The sequence below is a fragment of the Chenopodium album genome, chromosome 2 (assembly GCF_948465745.1).
Source record: "Chenopodium album chromosome 2, dcCheAlbu1.1, whole genome shotgun sequence".
NCBI lineage: Eukaryota > Viridiplantae > Streptophyta > Magnoliopsida > Caryophyllales > Amaranthaceae > Chenopodium > Chenopodium album.
The window spans coordinates 77,297,218-77,322,205 of record NC_137835.1 but is presented as its reverse complement, the minus strand read 5'-3'; the positions used below and the strand labels follow the sequence as shown (position 1 = coordinate 77,322,205).

The 24,988-nt window shown below is 35.7% G+C and overlaps 2 protein-coding genes and 2 pseudogenes across 6 annotated transcripts; 2 read left to right on the top strand and 2 right to left on the bottom strand.

Annotated features, from left to right (window-relative positions):
* Positions 1-413: 413 nt before the first annotated feature.
* On the top strand, positions 414-3,290 carry LOC145588529 (uncharacterized; annotated as a pseudogene). The gene is made up of 2 exons (XR_014101604.1): positions 414-597; positions 2,033-3,290. The product of XR_014101604.1 is annotated as an uncharacterized LOC145588529 (transcript).
* Positions 3,291-4,811: 1,521 nt separating this feature from the next.
* On the bottom strand, positions 4,812-10,887 carry LOC145588522 (pentatricopeptide repeat-containing protein At3g12770 pseudogene; annotated as a pseudogene). Its single transcript, XR_014101603.1, has 4 exons — positions 10,679-10,887; positions 7,618-10,160; positions 5,865-6,102; positions 4,812-5,136 (listed from the first exon to the last, which is right to left on the bottom strand). The product of XR_014101603.1 is annotated as a pentatricopeptide repeat-containing protein At3g12770 pseudogene (transcript).
* Positions 10,888-11,929: 1,042 nt separating this feature from the next.
* On the bottom strand, positions 11,930-16,011 carry LOC145588514 (protein Asterix-like). Its single transcript, XM_081645163.1, has 3 exons — positions 15,713-16,011; positions 15,391-15,491; positions 11,930-12,235 (listed from the first exon to the last, which is right to left on the bottom strand). Exons 1-3 carry the CDS (start codon positions 15,854-15,856, stop codon positions 12,172-12,174), a joined length of 309 nt encoding a protein of 102 aa, XP_081501289.1. The 5' UTR covers positions 15,857-16,011; the 3' UTR covers positions 11,930-12,171.
* Positions 16,012-16,707: 696 nt separating this feature from the next.
* LOC145588501 (uncharacterized) lies at positions 16,708-24,988 on the top strand. Of its 3 annotated transcripts, none has more exons than XM_081645154.1 (9): positions 16,708-16,846; positions 17,403-17,888; positions 18,164-18,248; positions 18,566-18,607; positions 19,488-19,656; positions 21,815-21,867; positions 21,945-22,169; positions 23,330-23,376; positions 24,728-24,988. In XM_081645154.1, the coding sequence occupies exons 2-9, from the start codon at positions 17,614-17,616 to the stop codon at positions 24,780-24,782; spliced, it is 951 nt and encodes a 316-aa protein (XP_081501280.1). In that variant the 5' UTR covers positions 16,708-16,846; positions 17,403-17,613; the 3' UTR covers positions 24,783-24,988. The 3 variants fall into 3 exon arrangements, with proteins under 3 accessions (XP_081501280.1, XP_081501275.1, XP_081501285.1); XM_081645149.1 differs by having other exon boundaries at positions 17,389-17,888; XM_081645159.1 differs by having other exon boundaries at positions 16,726-16,846; positions 17,466-17,888.

Genomic DNA, 24,988 nt, shown 5'->3' with positions numbered 1-24,988 from the left:
GAGATGGAGTGTGTATGAAAAATAAAATATAAGTTTAACGAAAGAATTTAAAAATGGTGTAATAAAAAATTAATAGTGTAAGATGACATGTGACACTACCCATCTACAATAGGTGGGTAGCAATTTCAAAAAAAGATGACATGTGACACTATGGTTGGAAAAATGTAATAGAATGGATGGGGGACATGTGTCTTTCTTAGTTTCTTGGTTATAGTTTTTAAATACTAAGTAAAGAAGATATATAATTCGTGTTTGTGAGTTTAAAAAAAACAATTATAGTTTTGGTGATAATTTGAACTAATGTATTAACGAATTAATTTTTTAAAATAAATATGTAGTATTAGATTTAAATCTCTCTATAAATAAATAATATATTAACGAATTAATTTTTTTTAAAAAAAAAACATGTACGACTATTTAACACATGCTCTAATTACTAATTAATGGTCATCATTAATCCTCATCACTTACAATTCACCTCGAAGAGCCGAAGAGGGTTAATAACTTAATACAGGGTACTTTACAGAACAACCCACTACAAAATTCGCCGCCACCCTCTCTTCTCCCGCCGTTTCACTCATTGGAATTGCATAACAGGTAATTCTTCTGATTAATTTTGGGTAAATTATGTTGTTACAATCAATTTTATTTTCTGGGTAAATCTTGATTTTAGAGCATACTGAAACTTTCTTTTGGTGATTTTGAATTTGATCAACAATAAAAAGCTCATAATTTGAGAGTTGCTTTGCTGAAATAAGAGGTAATAATCATTGTTCTTGTGTAATGGCATAGAAAAGTTGTAACCAATTTGATTACAATTGTAAAACGTCAATTGGCTATGAGTGTGCGGAATTTTTTTGTTTATTTGATTGATTAATAGCTTTTGGTGGGTATTAATGTTTATTGGGTCGAATTAGTAGCCGAATTCAGTTGATGGGTGGGTTTTATTAGTGATTATGAACTATGTTTCTCCGGATTGGTACCCATGTCCAACACCAGTATGTGTCAAGTGGGTGTCTTGCCCATGTTAGACGGTCAAGGATTAGTGACACGGGTACTTGAGGTGAAATGAAGAGTATGAGTAACGTATAATATGAGGATGTGGGGAGTTCTTTTTGTGGCTTTCTGTCAATATATATGTCAGTATTATGGAGTTATGTTACTCTATATTAATCAGGTTTCTTCAAATTGGTAGCTAATATTGAGGATGAATAACATACTTTGTGTTTGACCCGATCACTTGACTCATCATCAAGTAAGTACCCACATTGGCTTGGTCGTGGAAGAACATGACCCTGATCTGACTTGTTACTTATTACAAACGATCTTTTTTGCCTTGCCCTGACATTAACCCACCTCGACCTGCCTTATGACCAGCCTTAAGATCAATCATGTAGTTCTGGGACTTGGGTTTATCTCTTCTTCAGTTCATTGTTTTGAGAGCCTAAGGGGCTCTACATCATACTTGAAGGACCCAATCTTGGTCTTTTATGACTCTCAAAGGTGCCATTTAGCATTTGTAGGCCCTTACGTGGCTACATGCTTTAACCTTCATACTTTTTCCTGAGGGAGAGTTTTTGTGAGATCTTCAAACTGTGTTCTTTGAAAAGCATTTTCCCAAAGTTTCTTTTTCATAATTAGTCTGAAATTGCCGCGTCAGGCACTTAGACTTTAGTACTTCATTGGCTTATCAGAATTACTCTGTCGTCTCAAAGTGATTGTCTTATTAGGGTTGGCAACTTGGCACAAATTTCTTAAACTGTCTCTAGGCAACAAATCGATCAATATTGAATACACATCTACTATTTCTCTTATTAGTTTGGATAAGAGTACAAGATAGTCATCATGGGGGGACTGCAAAGCAAAACACCCTACTTAAAAAATACTACTCTTATCCATGAAGACGAATTGCCAATGTTGACAGAAACCATGGATGACTATGTTTGACAGTTGTTTTCTAATTTGTGGTCAAGTCTTTGTAATTGTTATTCAATGTTTTATTATTTCTTCTCTACTATCTTTTTGGTTTTAGAAAATGAAGCAAGAAGAAGTGACTTGTTGCCAGATTCAAGAATGGTATCCAAAATTTAAACCAGTCTCTATAAAGACCTTTATCCATGAACTCCCTGAATCCTTTATTCAGTATCTGGTTGGAGATTCTGGTCCTTTTCTGCTTCCCACGTCTGTGTCAAATGAAGACGCCTTGCCCAATAGGATTCATAAACCTGAAGATGAGGAGGACTACCAACTGTCGGAAGGATCTGAAGATGAGTCAGAGCCATCATCACCACCCCCTTCGTTCCCAGAGCTTGAATTGAAGATCAAAAATTCAATCGAATCCCTTGGTGGTGCTGTCTTTCCTAAATTAAATTGGAGTTCACCAAAAGATGCTGCTTGGATCAGCACCACTGGAACCCTCAAATGCACTTCATTTAGTGACATAGCTCTGTTACTCAAAGCATCTGATTCTGTAGTCCACGATTTGTGCCATCCATATGATTCATGCAGTGACAAGACTATGTCAAGACCCTCTCAATTCTACCTTGCCTTGCGCAAATGGTACCCCTCTTTGAGACCAGAGATGGAATTCCGTTGCTTTGTCTGTTCTCAGCAACTTGTTGGAATTTCTCAACGTGAAGTCACTGCTTATTATCCTGCTGTACTGGAAAAGAAAGACGAGCTCAGAGATCTGATCCATGATTTCTTCCTTGACAATGTTGAAGGGAAATTCAAATCCAAAAATTACACTTTTGATGTTTATGTTACGAAAGACAGGAGGGTGAAGCTGATTGATTTTAATCCTTGGGGTGCATTTACACTGCCGTTACTGTTTACTTGGGAGGAGTTAGAGCAAGGTGGAAGGGTAGAGGAAGAGGTTGATTTTAGAATAGTGGAAAGCCAGCATACAGTACGCCCAGGTTTGAAGACTGCAGTCCCTTATGATTATATAGATATGAGCGCGGGAAGTGGTTGGGATCAATTTTTAAAGAATGCAGATGAGGAGTTGCAGCAGCAGATGAGGTCTCCAGAAGCAGGTGCATAAACATTTGCCATCTGGTTAGCTGGAGCTTACTGATTAGGATGTAGTATCCTATTATACTTTATTGTATGCTTAGCTAATTAAGTTCTTTCTTATTACAGTATTACTTTTGACTTAAAGAGTATTGATGTTGTATGAGTTTTCATTTTATTTTTTTAGTGTTAGTTTTAGGGGTTATGTTGTAGTAACATACTCTTAATACAATCCTCTCACATTATCTTAATAATAATTAATTTAATTTCATTGATAATAATTTATTGGAAAATTTCACATTTGCTACCAGCGAAACCACCTAGCTTCACATTTACTACCGGTTTAATTTTTTATTTGATATTACTACCACACAAAATCACATAATTTTAATTTGGCTACCACTTAACACTTTCCGTTACAATTTCCGTTAGTGAGATCAACCACCCTCACTGCCACCCCTCCCTCCTCGGACACCCTCACTGCCTCCCTGTTTGCCACCTTCGACCCACCATGATTTTTTTTAAAAACCCGACAACCTCCCTACCCCTTACCGGCGCCGGTGACAGCCCACCACCTTCTCTTATCACCTCCTCGCTGCCACTGCCACCCTCCCTCCTCGCTGCCCCTCACTGCCACCCCTCCCTCCACGCTGCCCCCCTCACTGCTGCTGCCACCCTCACTGCCACCCCTCCCTCCTCGCTGCCCCTCACTGCCACCCCTCCCTCCTTGCTGCCCCATCCCTTTCCCCACCCAAAACAGTCACCCCCAACCCTTAAACACCAGCTCCGACACCACCCCAACCTGAATCAAGTTGGAAACGGCCGATTTACCCTTTCCCCAACCTGAATCGAGCCGGAAACGGCCGATTTCCCCTTTCCCTCAACGCCCGTCGCAATCCCTCATCCCCTTCCTTCATAATTGGCGTCTCCCCGACCACCACAACCCACAAAAATCTATTTCCCTTTCCCCCAAATCAACCCCTTTCCCCTTTCCCTAACCTGAATCGATCCCCCCTCCCCTTCCCCCACCCAAAAACCAGCACCAATACCTTAAACCCACTCCCTGAAACCACCCTAAAAGGGTTTTAGGGTTTCGAACTCACATGTTCAGGGTGGTTTCGGGCAGCGTGGACTTCGGGAAATGGTGGTGATGGAGTTCGCCGGCGTCGGGGGACCGTGTTGGCGTCGGCATGAAGGACGAAAGCCGGCACATGGAGGGGGGTTGGTGGTTGACGGGGAGGGGGAGGTGGCTGGGAAGTTTTTTCAAAAAGTTTTTTTCAATTTTTTTAATAAATTAAATTATTATTTAATGAAATAATGGGTCCTACTTAACGGAATCCTTAGTGGTAGCAATATCTATAACGTTGGGTTTTGGGTGGTAGTAATATAAAATAAAAAATTAAAGGGGTAGTAAATGTGAAGCAGGGTGCTTTCCCTGGTAGCAAATGTGAAAAAAACCTAATTTATTATCTAAACTCAAATGTTATATCATCCCAACGTTATTTTACATTGATTTCTTGTATATATTATCTTAGGTGACCTTAAATAATACTCCGTATCATATATAGATCTAGTTGTGAAGTACGGATTAGTAATCAATACAAATCTGATGATATAAAGATTAATTTCCATTGCTCGTTGTAAAAAAAGATCTTAATAACAAGCGCTTTGGGGCGTTAGAATAACTAATTAATGCGAGTGATATGTGCTTACAAATGAGCCTCAGATAAGCAATTTTACACAAATTAACAAAGTTAAATGTGTGCGTGTATTTGCACATTAGGGCAGGTGAAACAACCTTAATTTAAAACAAGATATATCCCATTAATGCCGCGTCCTCACACCTGTTATGGACTGTGTCATCGAGTCTAAAATAATCAAGCTTACAAATAGGCCTCATATAAGCATTACAGTTGCAAGCTTGGTCCTATACACTACACCCTTCCAGAATCCAGATCATAAACCCAAAGAGTACTTCATGCAATCACGCTCCAAGAAGATGATAGATAGACTATGTAAGGATGCTGGGAAGCAATGTTTCAACGAACAGCAGACACAGTTCTAACAGATGCCAATCTGAACCTAATATCAGCCCCAAATTGTGATTCCGTACACGATCGCTACCTGCAGATTTGATAAAAACCAATTTAGAATTTTAGACTAACAAGAACAACGTAGCTACAAAGGGTACACAAATGTTCACTTCCAACTATAATTCTCATCTTCAAAAAGTATTCAGCAAATGATCATGCAACATTGAAACATAATATACAATTTCATATTATTTTTTTTAAAAGATATACAATTTCATATAGATATTCTATACATTTGTATAAGATGAAGTGATGAACATTGATCAACCAAGGGTGAAATAAAATATGATTAAATCCACAGCCCAAATCAATCCGAACCCAATTAGTTATTTGGTTTGAATTATCTATTAAATCGAGTTTTTGGATCAGATCGAAGGAAACAAGTTGTTTTTTTAACAAAAAAAAAAAAAAAAAAAAAAAAAGAAAAAAAAAGAAAAAAAAGAAAAGAAAAGAACAAACCAATATTATATGAAATGTTGATGTTATATTTTTCGACTCCTATGTTCGTTATGTTACTTGTGAAGACTGATTTATGTCTTGCAGATCATTGTTTAAGTGTTGAAGTAATACAGTATTATATCAACATATTATTCATATGATTCTAGCATAACAGCCTATCCAACTCCCATTTTTCAGGCTCGAAAGGATTTTAAGCAAACTTTCACTTGAACATGTTTCATTTTCATAAGAGACCATTCAACCCAACTCATTGTAATCAGTTTTTGATTCACAAAGATAAAAGGGTTGAAGTTGGCTAACCTTAACTAGAAGACTTTTGAAGACTATTGATTACAGGGCAACCCTCAAACTCTCCTCAAAAACTTCCCTGCAGTATTGGTAGTTGCTTGAAAGCTTCCAAATATCATTTCCAGTCTTGACTTACTGCATCCATATAGGAGGAACTTTGACTTACATGAAGTCCTTGAATTACTCAATCATCAAGTTCATTCATCATTCTTGATCAAGACAACATGCTCAGAAGAAAGTGTGTAGATATCTGTGCATCAATATTAAGTACAAATCAGATGCGAACAGATGGTTATATGAAAGCAATTTGTAGCAGGTTCTGTGCTCCAGCACAGAAGAATATAGAAAAGCTCCTTTCATATCTTAGGAGATCAATAAACAGTATATCATCAATAGACTAGATAATTCTACTAACAAAATATGGTAAACATACTTCCAACTAAACTGAGACATGCTCATTCAATCAAGCAACTTAGAATGGTAAAAAAATATTTTAAAAATGGCCCTTCCTAGTAAAAGAGAAACCATAAACAAGATACAGGCACTCAACCAGTATTATGATTGAATAAACAGCTAGTAAAGAATCTGGTTTCTAAATTTTCACTGAATAATATCATAAACTTTATTCAAACGATTTCAAGCATTAGGCATCAATCCACCATTCCAAAAAATAGGCAAAATTTCCAAATGAAAAATATCTGGGTAAAGGAAGTTATTTGTTCCAGCAACAAATACCAAAAAAGAAAAAGGATGAAAACATGGGCTACATGGCCACAAGGCTTGCCTGTATGATACACAATGGCATTTGGGGTTGAGTCATTGTAATTGAAAATCTGAGGGCTAAGGGCATCTATGGATTGTATTGTTTTCTGAAATACAATTTCGTCTTTGTGCCAGAGATCAGAAAATCTCAAGTATAGATCAACAAAACAAGTTCATATCTTTGATCAACGTGAATTAGTTATTTTTTAAAGCCAACTTACTTGGGGAAGTCGGAAGAAAAGGTTCCATATATATTAATATTACTGAGCTACTGACTGATGTATACAAAAGGATAACTTTTCTCCAAGACAAAGAACTAGTTGCAAATCAATAATTGTATGTAGTAAAGCCATTTCTTAGCTGATTTCAGTTTCTCAATGACTGCAGTCAGTCTCATCTGCTTTACAGGTCATTCCTTCAAATCTACTGAATTCGTTGATACTGCTTATAATTTTTTCAGAGAATGCCAACAAGCATATGCATATACTTTGAAGTAATCAATCTACCAGCTAGGTTTCAGCATAAGATGTGTTAATATAGACCAGTTGTTCCTAGATAACATTATATGCTTATTTTTACACTGGTATAGAGGGAAGGTGAGAGAAGGGAAGGGAGGCAAGGATTAGGCTGAAAGCTTTCCTTCCAACTTTTCAACTTTCGCAGGGTTTGCTTAGGGGGAAGGAAATTGTCTCCTTTGATTTCCCTTTCCTATATACTACATAAAACTAACAGAAGATGGTTCCCCCATGCTTCCTCCTGCTCCCAAACATGTAACCAAGAGTTTAGTAGTTTCTTGTTATCAAAATGCAGAACATCAGGCCACACATATAATAGATGCTAAATAAATGGTCATGGAGAAAGAATTCAATGAGATGATATTCTTCTTGAGACTTGGGACTGCCACACATATAATAGATGCCAAATAAATGGTCATGGAGAAAGAATTCATGGAGATGATGCATGGTGCTAGAAACTATGTACAACAATACAATGCAATTGGTACCTGGCAAATGTGGCATTCATACTCCTTCAGTGTGGAGTTCTTTAACCCTTGGTGGAACGTTATCTGATTCTCTGAAGCATCTCCTCTAGAGTGGTTCAACCAAATCATCATAACATGCACAAATGCTTTCACCACTCACCAGTAGTCTCCACAAGAACAAGCTCCGTCTTTGAAATGATGAAATCGGTTAGCATCTCGAATAATTATTTCCCGATTGGTGAATTTTGATATAAGTTTAATAGCAGAGTGACAGTTGACACATGCCCTGAGATTTTTTGTTATCTGAAGTGTGCTTCCTGATGGTGTTGAGATGAGACCATAAGCAACAGCTAACCTCTCACTATGATTACAAAGACTCTCCTGCATGTCCTCAGAACTTAAATCATGTAAATTAGATTCTGAATTAGGGGAAAATCCAGCCTCTTTCAACCTCCTCTCCAAATCAGCAAGCTTTTTCCAAATTTCCTCATATCTTGGATGTGAATTGTCTCCTACACGAAAAACTTTGAGCTTTCCATTGATTTCAATTAGACTAAATCCAAAATCCTTGCTCAACCCTCTCTCTTTCATAAGCTTGCGAATTTCATTAACCTGATCCCACATACGTGCTGTAGCATACAGATTTGATAGCTGGACATAGTGTCCAGCATCATATGGATCTATCGCAAAAACTTTAGCAGCTGCGTATTCTCCCATTTGTACATGGCGATAGATTTTGCATGCACTCAGAAGGGCACCCCATACCGTTATCCCTGGTTGCATGGGCATTCTAACAATAAATTTGTAGGCTTCTGCCAAGTAGCCAGCACGAGCAAGCAGATCAACAACACAAGCATAATGTTGGTGAAGAGGCTCTATACCGCAATTTTTCATGCTATGAAAAAAAGTCCATCCCTCTCTGACCAGCCCTGAGTTTTTACATGCCAGAAGAAGCCCAAGAAAAGTGACATCGTTAGGCATCACTTCAGCTTGCACCATTGCATCATAAAGATCAATAGCTTCTCGGCCCCGGCCATGCAATCCATATCCCACTATCATGGCACTCCAAACAACAACGTCCTTATCACGAATCTTATTGAAAACTTGCCTAGCTACTTCCACACTTCCACATTTAGCAAACATATCAACAAGTGCTGTTTTGACATATACATGATTTAGGTAATCACTTCTACAGACATAATCATTCATCCATCTTGCCAGATCAATTGAACCAACTTGAGCACAGGCTAGAATAGCAGCCCTCAGAGTGATAGAATCTGGCTTCATATCCTTCTTCTTGGCCAATAGTTTGAACAGCTCTACAGCTTCCTCAGCATAACCATTTTTAGCATATCCAGAAATCATAGCATTCCACAATATCACATTTTGTTTATTTATCTGATCAAATAAATACCTTGCCACCATTACTTCCCCACATTTTGCGTACATAGCTGTAAGTGAAATTTGCAAATCTTCCTCTGATTCGAGACCCATTTTAAGGACACAACCATGTAGACATTTTCCTTGTTCCAAATAATCAAGATCGGCACAAGCTCTCAGAACACTCACTAGAGTAATCCAATCAGGCTTCATTTTCATCATCTTCATATCCCTGAAAAGTCTCAAAGCCTCCATGGAATTACCACTTTGTGCACATTTTGATATAATGGCGGTCCAAGAAACAACAATTGATCTACTACTACACAACAAGCCATTATAAGAAACAAGCTTCTTCGCATAATCAATTCTACCACACTCAGCATAAAGTGAAACCAGTCCACTTTGCACAAACATGTTAGAATTATGCCCAAGCCTACATATATGCCCGTGGATAGCCCCACCCATCTGAAGAAGCTTTAATAAGCTGCATGCCTTGAGCACTTGTGTAAGAATATAGTAATCAGGACTCACCCCAGCCCGCTTCATCCCAGCATAAGTTTCAATTGACTCACGCAACATATTACTTTTACTATATCCACCAACAATTGCATTCCACATAGATACATTTGGTTGAGGAAAGGCATCAAAAACCTGACGAGCATAGCCAATTTCACCAATTCTTAAGCATGCATTCATAAATTCAGAGACCAAGCAGCTTTCTTTAGTATGAAGTCCAGAAATTATAATTTGGGCATGAATCTGCTTCAAATCAATCACATGAGTTGAGCTACTCAAAAGAGATTTATAGAAGTTAGAAGCATCAGGGACATGAATTTGATGCTTAAGAAGGACAGCTTGGTCATTACAGTTTTCGTCAGTATAATCATTTACACAATACGAAGATGAAAAACGAGACCTCACATTAAAGAATCTCGATTTTGAAGTAGCAGAAATCAAAGAAAATAAAGCAGGAAAGTTCATGGACATAGAAGCTAATTTCAAAGAAAAACTGAAAGCCAAATATGAAGTATTATGGCTGTCCTGATCCTGTGGTAACTCGTGCTTATTTTCCTCTAGATTCGTCGGTTTTTGATGTAATAAGCCTTTCCTAGTAGTGAAGGAACCAAGCAAAAAATCCTCAATCAGCCATTATCACAATGAACTCTTGTATTCTTCCCAATAATCTGAGTATAGTGACCAAACACCAAAAAATTGAACAAAAATAAGGTTAGAAATATTCCTGTAACCTAAGATCATAAACCAACTTCAGTTGTAATCATGCTTCATCTAATCAAATACATAGAAATATTTAAAATGGAATTTATTGATTTGGAGCATTATGAAAGGAATATAATGGCAACAAATAACATACAGAAACTCAAAACAAAATTGTGTATCCTCAATTAGTCAAATTGGTATTCAATTATAATGTTAAAAAACAAAGTAGCTTATCAAAATTTCCAATAAGTTGACATAAAATCGTTCAAATTATTCAAGTTATAAACTTTGCAATAACTTTAATTTAGCAAGAACCCATCAAAATTAAAACCAATTAAGCAAATGGGATTATTATAATACAAAAAAATAAAAATTTAAAGAAAACCCAAATGCAGTACATATATATAACCTTAATTTAACAAGCACCCATAATCAAAAACTGAGCAAACGCAAAGTTGAGCAAAAAAATGAAGAAGAAACTGACATTGAGTGTTGCGAGCTGAGATCTGTGCTGGTGCTGCAGTACTGCGCGCCTCCTTGGCTTGACAGGAGTTGCTACTGTGTATTTGCAGCACCGGCGGGCATTGCGGTTGCTTCTGGTCGACGGTTTATTTTTATCATTTGGGATTCCGGTTATGTTCAGATCAAGTTAAAATGGAAGTTTATTTCCTCGATAAACAAATGACATATGGAGTGATTGTAAATAAACCAACAATTTTATGTGATATATTGTAAATCAACAAATGTATGCCCATATATAACAAAAATCCGTTGATTTATTTATATTTTTTACCGTTTGATCTTTCAAGTAGTAAGCAAATTGTACTTGTATTTGCTCATTTTGAAGTGGAAATTTTCGGATTATTTTTTAATTTGCGAATATGATATGTAAACACTTCTAAGTAGAATTGGGAGTATAATTATACGAATGTACTCCGTAAAATACTTGAATCATTAAAAGTTACATTATATCGGGTTTAAGTTACTCTAGTTTTTTGATATATTGGTGTATGTAAAAGTTATTGATATAATTTAATCCCGTTTTTACAAAAACATATAATTAAAAAAAAAAAAATCATATATAGAAATTATAGGTTAAAACAAATTTTTTTTTTTTTTAATAGAAGTTAATACGAATTTAATGACATCTCATTTGATAAAGTTTTTTTTTAAAAAAATAAAAAATTATTGATTAAGAATTAGGCCCTATTCTCTTCACCTTAAAAAAAATAATATTAAGTAAAAATAATTTCAATTCAGTAAAAATAAGTTTAGTTCAGTAAAATTAATTTCAGTTCAGTAAAAATAATTTCACTTTAGTAAAAATAAGTTCAGTTCAGTAAAATTCAGTTTTCTTAAAGAAGAATTATATTAGAAAATCAGTAAAAATAATTTAAGTTCGTAAAAATAATTTCAGTTAAGTAAAATTAAGTTTTCAGTAAAAATAAGTTTAGTTCAGTAAAAATAATTTCAGTTCAGCAAAATTAAGGTGAATCAAATAGGACCTTACTTGTCATGTTTAAATAAGGTTAAAATTTAGTCAAATCAAATCATGTTATAAATTTTCAAACTAAATCAAATCAAATCTAAGCAAAGTTTGTTGTTGTTGTTTTCCAGGTATCCGAATTTTTTAGCAATTACAATATTTATTTATTTATTTATTTTTGAGGCAACAAGTACTGTATTAATTAGTGTCTCAACAATCGATACAAATAGTAAATTTTTCACAGTGATAGAAATTAGGAATTTGATCGATCAATTTGCATAGAATTGAAAAGGAGATCAGAATTGGTTCAAGATTGAGAAGTCAGGCAATTCCTGTTAAACTCGCTCATAATCTGATGCAAAACAAGGGGCGTCACCTTCAGACTGCCAAAACAATACAAATTTTATGAGGGTGTGACAATTTGTAATGCTACAAGACCATTTATAGAAGTTTAGGGTACTAATTGTAAGCAGAAAAATTGATGCACACTATCAAGTTTTTGAAACTGGTGGTCGTGGCCCCATGTAGTTCGTCACCAATCCCATAATAGCAAACCTGGAATCCAAGACAAGAAAACACATTGGAAGATTTAGAATCAGAACGAACATGAAAACTGCACAATTGCAATTGAAGAACCGTGATGATGCCATTAGCCATGGGAAGCACCACATGATGAGGTTTCATATAATACATTTCAATTCAACAGCACTCAAACTGAAATCAAACATGTTCAATTTTCCAAATCAAATGAAGTGATCGAATTTACAGCCTAGAGTTTTCCTTCCCTCTAAATTCTACCATAATAACATTAATAAAAAAATGAATACCTAAGGTGTGTTCTATTCATCTGATTTTTACTTATCTAAACTTATTAGCCCTTATTAGAACTTATTTTAGTTATAAATTAAACTTGGTTGCCCTGATTAACCCTTATCACAACTTACCTAAACTTATTTTTCCTGAACTTATCTTATCTGAACTAATCTTATCTTGAACTTATTAACCCTGAAATAAGTGAAAATAAGGTGAACAGAACAGGGCCGTATAACACATGATACATATATGCAGATAGATACACATGAATAAGGCTTACCCATGGTATCTTGACAAAACCTACCAAATACCCATATACCATCATGAGATTCATGACTGAGCCTACCAAATAACCATACCATCAAAATAAACATTATCAATAAAACCCAAGATGTAACAATGTTGGTTTCCAAGTTACAACTTTTGTCATCGATAGAACTCTTAAATTAGCCAAAATTTGACCATTAGAAGACTGCGTCATATGTAATTAGGTGAGTTCCATGTCCTATATGAAGTATTAAGCTTGTTAGCTTCTTCCAAACCACCACCAGAAATTGCAATGCATACGTGAAAAATATTCTATCAAGTAGAGGTACCAAAAAGGTGCCATACATGAAGCACAGACTGAGAGGCAAGGGCTAATACGGAAACAGATATCCCACATCAAATATTGTTGCTACTTTCGGATCTATTTCCATTTTATAGCAACCTTTCAAGTTCTGCTTTCTTCACCTTCCTCTTTTCCAAACCATCATCAAGCATCTTCTTAAGTATTCCATGGGATAGTCGAGAGAGTTATTCACTCTAAAAGCTTAATGCCACCAACGAAGTACATTGCAATGAAACTTTGACATTTAGTTTCCCTCCCTCAAAAGTGTTTCGGCTCTAGAAACCTCAGATAAATTTAAAGAACATGTCCTTTACATTACCTACCTTTACCATTTAGGTTCTTCTTTCCCTATTTGACCTTAAGATTCTATCAGTAATCTTTGCTTTCTTATAATGCTACCAAATTCAAATTTATACGCTAAAACTATTGACATGATAGATTTCTTATTGGTACCTAACAATACTATTGTCTAGAGTTTTAAAAACATCATAGCATATCCCAGGAGGCTCTGAATTTCTTGCAATTTTGGTGATTACAATTGATAATCATCTTACTTTCCTATCTCATTTGCAACATGGTCTGTCAAGTGTCAAGACTTTCAACACCCCCTCCCTCCTCTCAAATGCACACAGAAATCCAAAAAAAAGGTGAACCAACTAATTTTTCTCTCCTGTATTAATAACTGCTCACTTCCTAGCAACCAAAATTCATCTTTAGTCCACTCAATCAGATTCTTGACAAGGATGGTAAGATGGGTGATCCTCAGAATTTCACATTGTAAGCAGCTAGCCTGCATGATTTCACAGTTCCATATTATATTCAATTTGCAACTTTAACTGAGAAACGTAATGCAAAGAATTTTATCTACTCTTAATGATATCTATGTATTGGTTACATTTGGTGGAGTTACATTTGCTTGTTTAAAAGGGTTTACTAAAGAAGGATCAGACTCGGATGTCAAACCATCACAAACCCAGAAAAATTGGGAGCAGATACAAAAGAGATTACCCAAAATCCATAAACTCAAAGGCTTGAACCACTGCAGAAAAAGGCACAGTTGGCTAAGGCGCGAGATGCACAGAATGACTGCCTTCACGACTCTAGGTGAAGAGGATGTGCCCTAAGGCAGAAGAGGGACGCCTTTACAGTATGAGTAATTGATATAGAAGTCATGGATCACCAAATCTTTTTTGCACGGTACAATTAATAATAATTAATGGCACAATACTCTAGATCAACTTTCTTTAAGTGAATGGCTATAGTTTCAAGTACAGTAATGAGCATCTCACTTTCACCTAGACACGTCTTTGCCTCACACCTAGCATGCCCTCAAAGACTGAATACCCTGTCACCCTACCACCTTAGAGAGTCTTAAACTTAAAGGCTTAAAACATTGCAGAAAAAGGCATCAGGCATGGCTGGCTAAGTCGTGAGATGCACAAGATGGTTGCCTTCACGACTCTAGGTGAAGAGACGTGACTGTGCCCTAAGGCAGAAGAGATGCACCTTTACAGTATGACTAATTGATATAGAAGTCATGGATCTTTAAATTTTTTCTATAAAGTACAATAAATAATGACGCAATTCTCTAGATCAACTTTCTTTAAATGAATGACTACAGTTTCAGTACAGTAACGAGCATCTCACTTTCATCTAGACACGTCTTTGCCTCACAACTCCAGCATGCCTAGACTCCAAGACTGAAGACCCTATCACCTTACCGCCTTGGAGAGTCTCATGCCTTCAAGCATTGACATGATAAATCAACTATGCAAATAATTTTGCTTGACATACCAGGTTATCTGGACTAACATAAGCTAATCTAAAACCTCCAAACATACTTAAACATGTGCAGTTTCATTAAGTAACCATCCGTATTCCGCATTTGTTTCTATAGATGGATACCAACAGGCTTGAGATAGCAAGAACACTAACTCTTAGCAAGCTAGCATGTAACATTGCTACAAGAACGAAATAATAATACCACTACTATGGTAATCAATAAATTCCAGGTTTTCATGAATAGAGTTCAAATTGGATAGACCTAAATAAACCCATCTTCCAAAAGAAAAATCATTCACTCCCCCATGACAGATACATCCTGAGATAATTATACTGTAGATGAAATTTATATAATTCCCTATCAAAGTTAACCAGTCTAACCACATAGGATGCAACCAATCAATTCGAGCACGAAAACGAGCAATAACCCAATTGCAAGAACATAGAAGGGGATGAAGAGAAACACAAAGATAAAGCGAATATAAAGGGTGAAGGGAAAACTCACATCATAGCCATAGAAATCTGCTTAAGATCATTCTCCATATTCTTCATATTCACTAATGACTGAGCACAAAAGACTATAGCAAGCCAAGATCCCAACTTATACTGCAACAATCACAACAATAAAAAGGCTAAATTAACAAGATTTCTTCTAAATAATCCCAATCTCATTCAAAAATTATGATTACAATTTCTGGGAAAATGTAGACAAAAGATCCATTGAACAAACAGCTTAAAGATTGAATCTTTAATGCGAAAAATAAACAAACAAAAGGGGTTGACAATTTTAAATTGGGAAAAAAGGGGGAGAAAAGAAATAGAATTACCCTGAACATGGCACCGACGACGGCGCATAAGACGGCGATGAAGCCGGAGTAATCGACGGGAAGTTCAGGCGGAATATCTTGAGGAGCTCTGCTGAATGGCTTGGCAGCCGATGGTAGCCTTGGATCGCTGCCTGATGAAGACATTCTCTCTCCTCTTTTCTTCTTCTGTTTCTGTTTCCGGGTTCTGTTCTGCTTAGTGCTCACTACTGCTGGAGCCGGATGTAATCAAAAGGTTTTGTATGGAGATGAAAACTAGTTTTTGAGCCCGGACAGTATCCCCGGTTATAAGGGAATATTCGTATCCGGTTTAATTTGGAAAAAGACTTTGTACAATGTTCATTGTTTCAAATGTAATCCAAAGTACTAATGTAGTGGAAATCATGTCTTGTCCAACTGTAAGTGGTAGCGTGATGTTTATTTTTTGATTAGTAACTCTTGTTTGTTCTAAATACTCTATCCGATTTGTCCAACTGTAAAGTGGTGAAGACATGCATTAAATGTCCCCGTCAAAACAAAGAGTCTACATCGATTACTACTATAACTAAATTGCTCTCAAATTCCGGCGATTCCTCCTAATTTGAGTTAGCGCGCTAACGAGCGTGTGGTACAACACCCTCCTCCAAGTCACTCAACTTAGTAGAGCTTAAGCACTCTAATATATAAACAAGGTAAAAACTCTTCCCCCAACCAGGACTTTTACCCTTTCATTTGTGTTTCTCTCTTCCATCTTTTTCTCTCAACACTCTTGTTATATATATCAAGAACTTCCAATAAACATAGACTCCATATACCCCTTGATAAACATTTCAAATTTATCTAAACTAATTAAATTTAGCATATACGGAGTATTTAAGTTTCGACTTAGTTCTATAATTGAGCTCGTAGGGTTGTACCAAGTTTACATATCTCAGGGTTGGCTTAGCTTGACCCGTACCCTAACTCATAAAGTCATACGAGTAAGTTATATGTTGTGCCGCATGGCTCAGAGCCTCGAACCCATGTACCCATTTTGTCACGTTGGGTCATGTTTTTGTGTTTTAGACCAAACTTCACTTTCTCCTCTTTAGAAGTGTACGCTGAATCCTCCATTGAAGTGGCTCTAAGCTTTCTCCCTTAATTGAAACAGCTTCAAAGGTAAGATTTTTTTTCTGTTATTTTTTAATCGAGTATCAATTTCACAATCTAGGGTTTATTTAATTGTAAGTGTAGTCAATTTAGGGTTCTTGTAAGGTGGACTATAGAACTATGGGTTATAATTACTGAAGTTATAGAAGGTTATCAAAGTGCAATTTACGATGATATTATTAAGAAAAATGTTGAAAAACCCCTAAATTTGAATTATAGTTTTTGAGAAAATTTAGCGCCAATTTCCTAACATTAGGATTATTCTGGTTGTGCAAAATGTACTGTGTTATTATATTTGTGGATTTGACAAGCAAACCAAATTCAATTTAAAATTGATAATCAGACACAATGTAATGTGATTGTGAATTAGGTTTTTGACTCCTTCTATGGGGTTTTCTTCTCTATGGGTGGGAGGATTATGATTTCAATAAGCAGTGTTTAAGCTCTAGTTGAATTTTTCGAGCTCGAGGATCGTAATTGTCTTTTTTTTTTCTTCCCTTTTTTGGTATCGTCGATGTTTGTTGAATCAAACCATTAATTACACTTTGTAGTTGTCACTTGCCAGGAGCTCATGCTACTAAATTATGAACTCATCATCGGAAATGGATGTTGTCTTTACACTTGTCAGACTAGCACAAGTATGGAACAATATTTGAAAAACGGAGGGAGTATTTCTTGATTTGTTCTCCGTTCCCTTAGTCCCATCCTTGTACTGGAAAAACTCCTTAAAACCCTACCGGAAAAGTGGGAAGCAGAGCAGGAGTGATTGAGTTCCAATGGCAGATATAGCATCCCTTTCTCTCTCCTCCCCCTCCACCTCTGGAACAACCTCCTCCACCACCCCAACACATTCATATTCATGTCTCCAACCTGAAACACCAAAAACCCCTGAAATTTCCCCTTCAATGCTAAGATTATGGAGGCCACAAGCTCAGAGAAATCTCCGAAATCAGTGGTCCAAATTATCCTCCTGTAGAGATCAATGGCGCTCTTCTATTGCTTCAGGGCGATCCCATGCCACCTCTCTTGTTAACTCTTACCTCTCTATCAGGTACTATAATATAATCCCACTTTCTATTATTTTTCTTAAACATTTCTTTATAGTTTCCTTATTTCGACTGTAGTTGTATTTTCAATTCAATAGGATGGGGTCAAGTGCATCAAACAATGATTTATCAATTATTGATTGATCCACGCTGTCTATGTCAGCATGCAAAACTGATGGACATTTTTAAGTCAATACATTTGAGATATGACATTGAAATTTATCTGAACAGAAATCTTTAACCACGTTTAGGAATTAAGATGATTTGGGTTTTCATGCAGATATATGGATGCTATGGATTTGGGTGTCTTAGATAATATGCCCAATATACGGAAAAAGGCTTGTTCTAAATTGCTTAAGCAGCTGGTTAGTAGAATGAGTCTTTCTTTTTTTTTTTTTTTTAAGGTTAAGCTTTCAGCATAAGTTGAGTGAGGATATAGCAAGTATATACTCTGTATTATAAATTTGGTTAAACTGTTAAATTAATGACAGTATGTATACAAGGGGACTTTTTAACTTGTTTTTTTGTTATTAATCATTTTCATGTAAAGGAAAATGTATGAACAGTTTTTCTTCACCCAAAATAGATTTTTTTTTTTTTTTTTTTTTTTTTTTTTTGGGGGGGGGGGGGGGTTGTTGTTGGAAGTATCTCTAATTTGATATTGTTTTAAAACTTATGTCAGGAGCTTCAACGCAACCAACTTTTATCATCCTACAAGGCTATGGTATGTTTTCAAGATCAAGGATGTATTCTCTTCACCTAAAATAAGGTGTTCATTTTTTTTAAAAGGTGTTCAATTATGAGGTGGTTGTAATTGTGATTTAACTCAACTTTGAATGTACTTTTTCATTGATATAATAATAATAAAAAAAAAACTTCCTCTGTTCCCCTTATATTGCTACATGGGGAGGGACCCATGTGATGAGAGAGATAAAGAGAGAAAACATGTTCAAAGAGGAAAATGTTGCAATATTTTTGAAACTTCCTAAACTGGTAATTGTTGCAATATTTGAGGAACAAAGGAAGTATAAAATAAATAAGAGTAAACTTTATCCAGCGAGATTGTGTTAGATCCGTAATAATGTGTATTCATATATCTAAATTTCATAACTTTAATTGATACAAATTAAAGGTATCTGGCAATAAGCAAATGGAAATAAACAAAAATTTGGTTTGGGCTTATGTGGTATGATTTTAATAAGAATAAGCAACAAGTTTTTGTAATAAGTTGAAGTGAGAAGATCTTGATTTTTCATCCTCTGAATTAGCTAGAGAGTATATGCATCAAGAGCAAATGAATATTGGTATGTCATGAAAAAAGAATCACGAATATTGTTATGTCAATTAAGAAGAGCAATAATCAAACCCGAAGATGCCCCCCCTCCCTGCCTAAGGTGTGCTAAAGGTGTAAGTTTGAAACTTTCCATAGGCTGTATCCCTAAGATATGCAGCTTGTTGCTGGAGTTGGGTGTTTTTCGTCATTGTTAATTTTTGTCAGATTATTGGTGGTAGCCTTCTGGGATTAATCATCTTCAACGGAAATGCTATCAAGAGTGATGTCTGTAACTTACGTTTTTAACTATCGTTGGATGACATTTTTGCAGGTTGCAGTTGTGATTGACATGGTGACTTTGAGCAAATCGATGAGATGCTTTTCAAAGACAACTACTGGCAGTGCCATTGTACAGTATTCTATGTTTTCAGAGAATAGCAATGATACTGGTGATGGTGGAGGAGCTCCAGTTGTCACTTTTTTGTCTGTCTCTGCATTTGGTATGTTGATAATTGTTGGTTTTCCTATGCAAGATTTACAAATTGGAGGTTAACAACTCCATGTTTAAGTACCTTTAGCTAGAATACCTTACTGCTTGTTAATTTTTTTTCGATGGAGTTTAATAAAAAATATAATATCCTTGTGCAAAATCTTGACCTCTACTTAGCAATTCATGTCATTGCACATGTTAATGGAAAATGACTGAGCTCCATAGAAAGCGAGCAGGACTATCTTCAAATATATTACTGATGGAGTTTTTTAGTAATGATGTCAGCTAGATATCATTGTTGATTTGCAATTGTATTTGTTCATTATTGTGTGTTACTGGTAACAAAAGAGATTTAAAAGACAAAAATGATTTTACTCAAGATATGTTGTTATGGAGAGGTTAGGGTGGTGGAGTAAGATGTGTTGCTCACAAGTCCCAGTTTAATTCACTGGTTGAAGATCAACATGATGTGTTGGAGAAGATTGTCCTAATGAATCAGCCTTTTCATCTAATTATCTTACAAATCCTAGATTACTGGCTTAAAGTTTGTTTTCTGGGAAAGGTTTGGTAAACAACACTTATTTTTTATTTTATTTTTATTATTATTTTTTTTAAGTTGTGAATTTTATTTCCTAATTTTTTTCCTGTAGTTTGTCTCATGTAGGGAATATGGGAAATGTGGTAGAGGTGTTTATTCACGATTATCACTGACTATAATATCAGATAAAATCTACCTCTGCTCTTATACTCGTTCTTATTTTGCCATTGCATAACAAATAGCAAGCTTTGAAGTTTGAACTTAAATCCTTCAAGGACTGCTCAGTGTAGGCATCAATGCTGATAGTGTCAATTAGTCATTAATGCTGACAATGCTGTTTTCTTCTTCTGATTACCCTCTTCCATTGAACATAATTTTTTGCAATGTATTCTATACTTCAGGACTCAGATTTTATGCTTTACTTATAAACATTTGATAGAACTACACATCCTTTTATCTAAATGTCACTGTCTACTTTGTTATGAGCAAACTGAGCATATACTACATTGTCTATTTATTCAATAATTAAGTATTGCTTTTGGGGGGATTGCATCTGAGCAAACATTAGAGCTGTTACATTCCTATTTAACTTCCAGTGTTCATTATATAATCATCTTTTGTCATTGATTTAGTGGATGCATAAAGTCAACCAATTTAGTATTCATCCATGCTCTGTTGAAAGTTAGTTTCTTGATACGGTATCAAGTATCAGTGAGCTAGCTGAATGATATTGGTTGAGAACTTGACTGTTCAGATCTTTGAAACCTTCTTTCCAAGCAAAATATTACTTCCGCCATTGGACAGTGGACAGATTGAAGATTCATTTTTGTAACATAGCAGACAGACTGAACACATCTCTACACAATTTAGTACCTACTCGGTGGATTGTAGGAATGGTGTGGTGGTTAGACATCAACCTTCCTGCTTCGGGGCACTGGGTTTGAATTATATCTCCTCCTCCACCCTGCACAGCATGAGATTAAGTAAAGAAAAGACTGATTTTTGCTTATTTATAATCACCATTATAATTGTCCTAAAATCATGTAGTGGGGTTCATAAAGAGGGGGCAATTTGGACAAAATGCAATGAGGACATCTTTTATACGCAGTACTTAAACTCATGCTGAGCCTTTCAAGCTGAAGGGGGTGTTTTCTGCCTTATCATGAAGAAAGCTTATGCATGTAATGAATAAGTTGGTCCTCTATGGCTCCCCGGATGGATTCAGCTTTTAATAGTCTGTAGAGTAGGAATTAATTTGTTTCGGCTTTTGTTCTTTCTTCATAATGCCATGATCTCAGTTGTATACTAAGATTTTGTGAATGTTTTGTTCAATTGCACAAAATATGGATTTCCAAAACTTTGGCTCCCAACTTGACTCTGCAGAACGTCTCACTAACACACTCACTGGCTCACTGCATACAGTTCATCACATTGACACTCCTTGTATGTTAACAGGACCAATTTAGACACTAGTATGAATGTGCCAGATTTCATGTATCCTGCTTTTCTTGATTTAAACTTTTTAATGTGGAATGATATGTTTAAACTCTTCATGTATGATACTAAAAAAAATTGTGCTATCTTTTCTTAATCTTGTCATATCTGATAAGTGTTGGCACTTGTATTTTAGAGATGTTGGCCGAGGAGCTTGTCGAAATGTTCAAACAGGAGCTTGTTTTGAAGGTAATTGAGTTAATATAGAATTCACATTACCTCTTCATTTTCTGTGTTACTTTTTTATTTTTTACTTGTGTCAACAGCGTCTGCTTGTAGTTGAGCTGCTCTCCAAGAGCTGTCCAGAATTAGAGCAATTCAATCAATTGTCCTGGAAAGATGAACTTTATCATGGTGAAACTAATGAATTGAACATGTGCAACTTGTACTCAAAAGATACTGCTGAGCCATTTCTTCCCAAAATAAGTGGGTGGCAATCGAAAACTTTGACTGTGGAGTCTGAGAAAAATCCAAGCCACGATGTTTTGCAGGTATGATGGAACCAAAATAACATGTAAACGTATGCCTGGAATGACTGCAATTATGATATTTATTTTGTAATTTTGTAAATGATAGGTATCCTGTCAACTGTCAAGTGTCAAGTTCAAAGTCTTTTACCTGTCCTGACTCTGAAGAAAATAACTCTAATCTATGTGGTATTAGGCATGTGTTATTATAAGTTTACAGTTAGTGTGGAGATTTTTGTGTAGCTGAAGTCTTAGCAGTTCTCTCATGCCTTTTTCTTGTAGCTCTCTTACTGAACGTAGTGGACAATGAATTTAGTATAATTTGTTTCTTAGTGCCATAATAGGTCAGGTTTTAGGTTATTCCCTACTCCAAGGGCTTGCATTGGTTATAGAGCACTGAAAGTGTGCCACCATGCTAATTCCTCTACCCCTCGACAGCCCGATCCCTCAGTATAACCATTACCTAGTGAACTATGTAGACTTCCTGGTAAATTAGAAGTACAAAAATCATTGTATAGCCCAATTAGCAGACTTTTAGATTATTAAGATATTTTAAGGTGACTAATTTCTTGAGAAAGGAAGGATACACTAGTGTTTATCACTCTACTTGATTGTTGCGACATCGTCTAAAGTATGTACTCTTAATTGTACCTTATAATTCCTCCGTTTCACTATATTTGCACACTTACTACTTTCCAATGTTTCAAAAAAAATCCTAGCACTTTTCTTTTTGGTAATTTTTCAAGTTAATTTATTACGTTTATTCATACTTTGCCTATCCCCTTCACAATATCTTCCTTGTAATATATGCTTTGTACTTCTTACTTCTGTATAATCACATTGGTTGTTTTGCCTCTCACCTCTTGCCTAAAGATATGTGCTTTATTCAAGTTTTGCAATTTTAGTGAAGTTGAGGAAGCACTTAGTTACTTTGCTATTATAATTTTAAAAAACATGGTTGTCTCCTAATGGCTAATGCACCAGATTCTAAGCCACTGCTGCTATATGTAACATGGTGTGTGATGCTACTTATGACAATTATATTTATTTGTGTAGGTGCCATATTGCTTTATTTTAATTTCACAGTTTGTGTTTACATGCTATTGTGAACACTGATCTAAAGGGATGAACTTAGTATAGGAGTGCTATAAATTTGATTTCTAGTGTTTATCTTTCTGTGACAGGTCTATCTCACAACATGGCTTGCAGAGGTCAATATAGATACATCCAGGTAAAGTATACTACTACAGTAGATATGAAAGAAAGGACGTAAAGAAAACCAAAAGTTTATAACCAGTCACTCTTGCTATTATTAACATATGTATGCAGAGGGGGTGGGTTGTACTTTTTCATAGGATCAAACTGGGCGATGTTGAATTTCTCCGTATTAATATTATTGGAAATGTCATCAATCTCTCCATCCCATAATTTTACTATGCACATTAAATTGGCAATAAGATATAAGAAAAATGTTCAGAGTAGAATGAAAATTTTGCAAGTGGATAGAGAGAGAAAAGTGGTAAGAGCAAGTATTTAAATTGAGAAAGATTTTTTTTATGAATATCCCAAAAAGTTTATAGGAAGTTGATCATGGGACGAAAGCAGCACTTTACATTGGTGATTAAGGCTAGTAAAAAAATAAATAGAGCTTGAGAATCTGAGCTGAAAGAACAATGGTTAAAAGTTGGCAGATCTTCTTATTCAGTTCCCTGGCCCCAGCGCTTACCCCTCTACTCTCCTAGAGGAGCCAATCACCCCCTTTTCTAAAACACCTACATGCTAATATAGCTATCACATTGATAATTTCATAGGTTCATTCAGGTTCTTGCGTAACTTGACAGGAACATAAGATGAGCTTTACCCACTCTCACAAACCAAAAGAGAGCAATAAGGGTTATTAGAAGTGAAACCTGCAAAAACCAATTTTACATGTATGCACCATTGTCATCTCACAATGATTGGTAGTGGAGTTAAAGTTAGTAAAAGATTTGTCATATTACTTCTTGCCACACTAGCTTAGAAAAGTCCTAGCTCTTTGTTTGGGGAGCGAGATAGAAGGGAAAGGAAAGAGGCAGAAGGAGTGGGGAAGGTGGAGCTCCATTTCTCCTTCAAATCTAGTCTCCAGTTTTAATGGTATTTCCTTTTCCCCCTCTGATAAATTTGTCACCTCCTAGTTAGGCATTGGGTTTTAGGGAGAACCTGGAATAAATATTACTCCCTCCATTCCCGAAAGAACGACTCATTTGGCCTAATTTTAGTTCCAAAAAGAATGACCCATTAGCATTAAAATACCCACCAATTTGCAACAATATTTGTGCAAAATTAGCTTCTCCATATAAAATTTTGTTTTTCCATATACTTTTATTACTCTCTCTCTACTTTTTTGTAAACCCCATTAACTTTATTAATACCCGCGAAATCAACCCAAAAGGGTCGTTCTTTTGGGGACGGAGGGAGTAGCTTCTTTATCTAATACCATTTCCCAAGGATTTTGACATCCTACTCTTATAAAATTATTTTATTTTTCCTGCAGCTTGTAGAAATTATCTAAGCATACTGATGTGTTTCATGACTTTCATCAGGGTGGAAGAAATATTTTTAATTGTTGGGGAGGAACTACGAACGAGCTTTTCATGAGCCTTTCAGATGCTGGCATTTACAGGAAAGAGATTATGATGAAGTGTATAGGTCATAGCATATATAAAGATTAAGAAAGCTTAGGCCAAATATTTGTGTTGCCTTGATGTAATTCTTTTGTTCTCGCATGTTATATTATTATTCTCCTTGTTTACGTAAGTCAGCTAATTTATTTCAGTGAAATCATCACCGTTGTTTATTGCCTA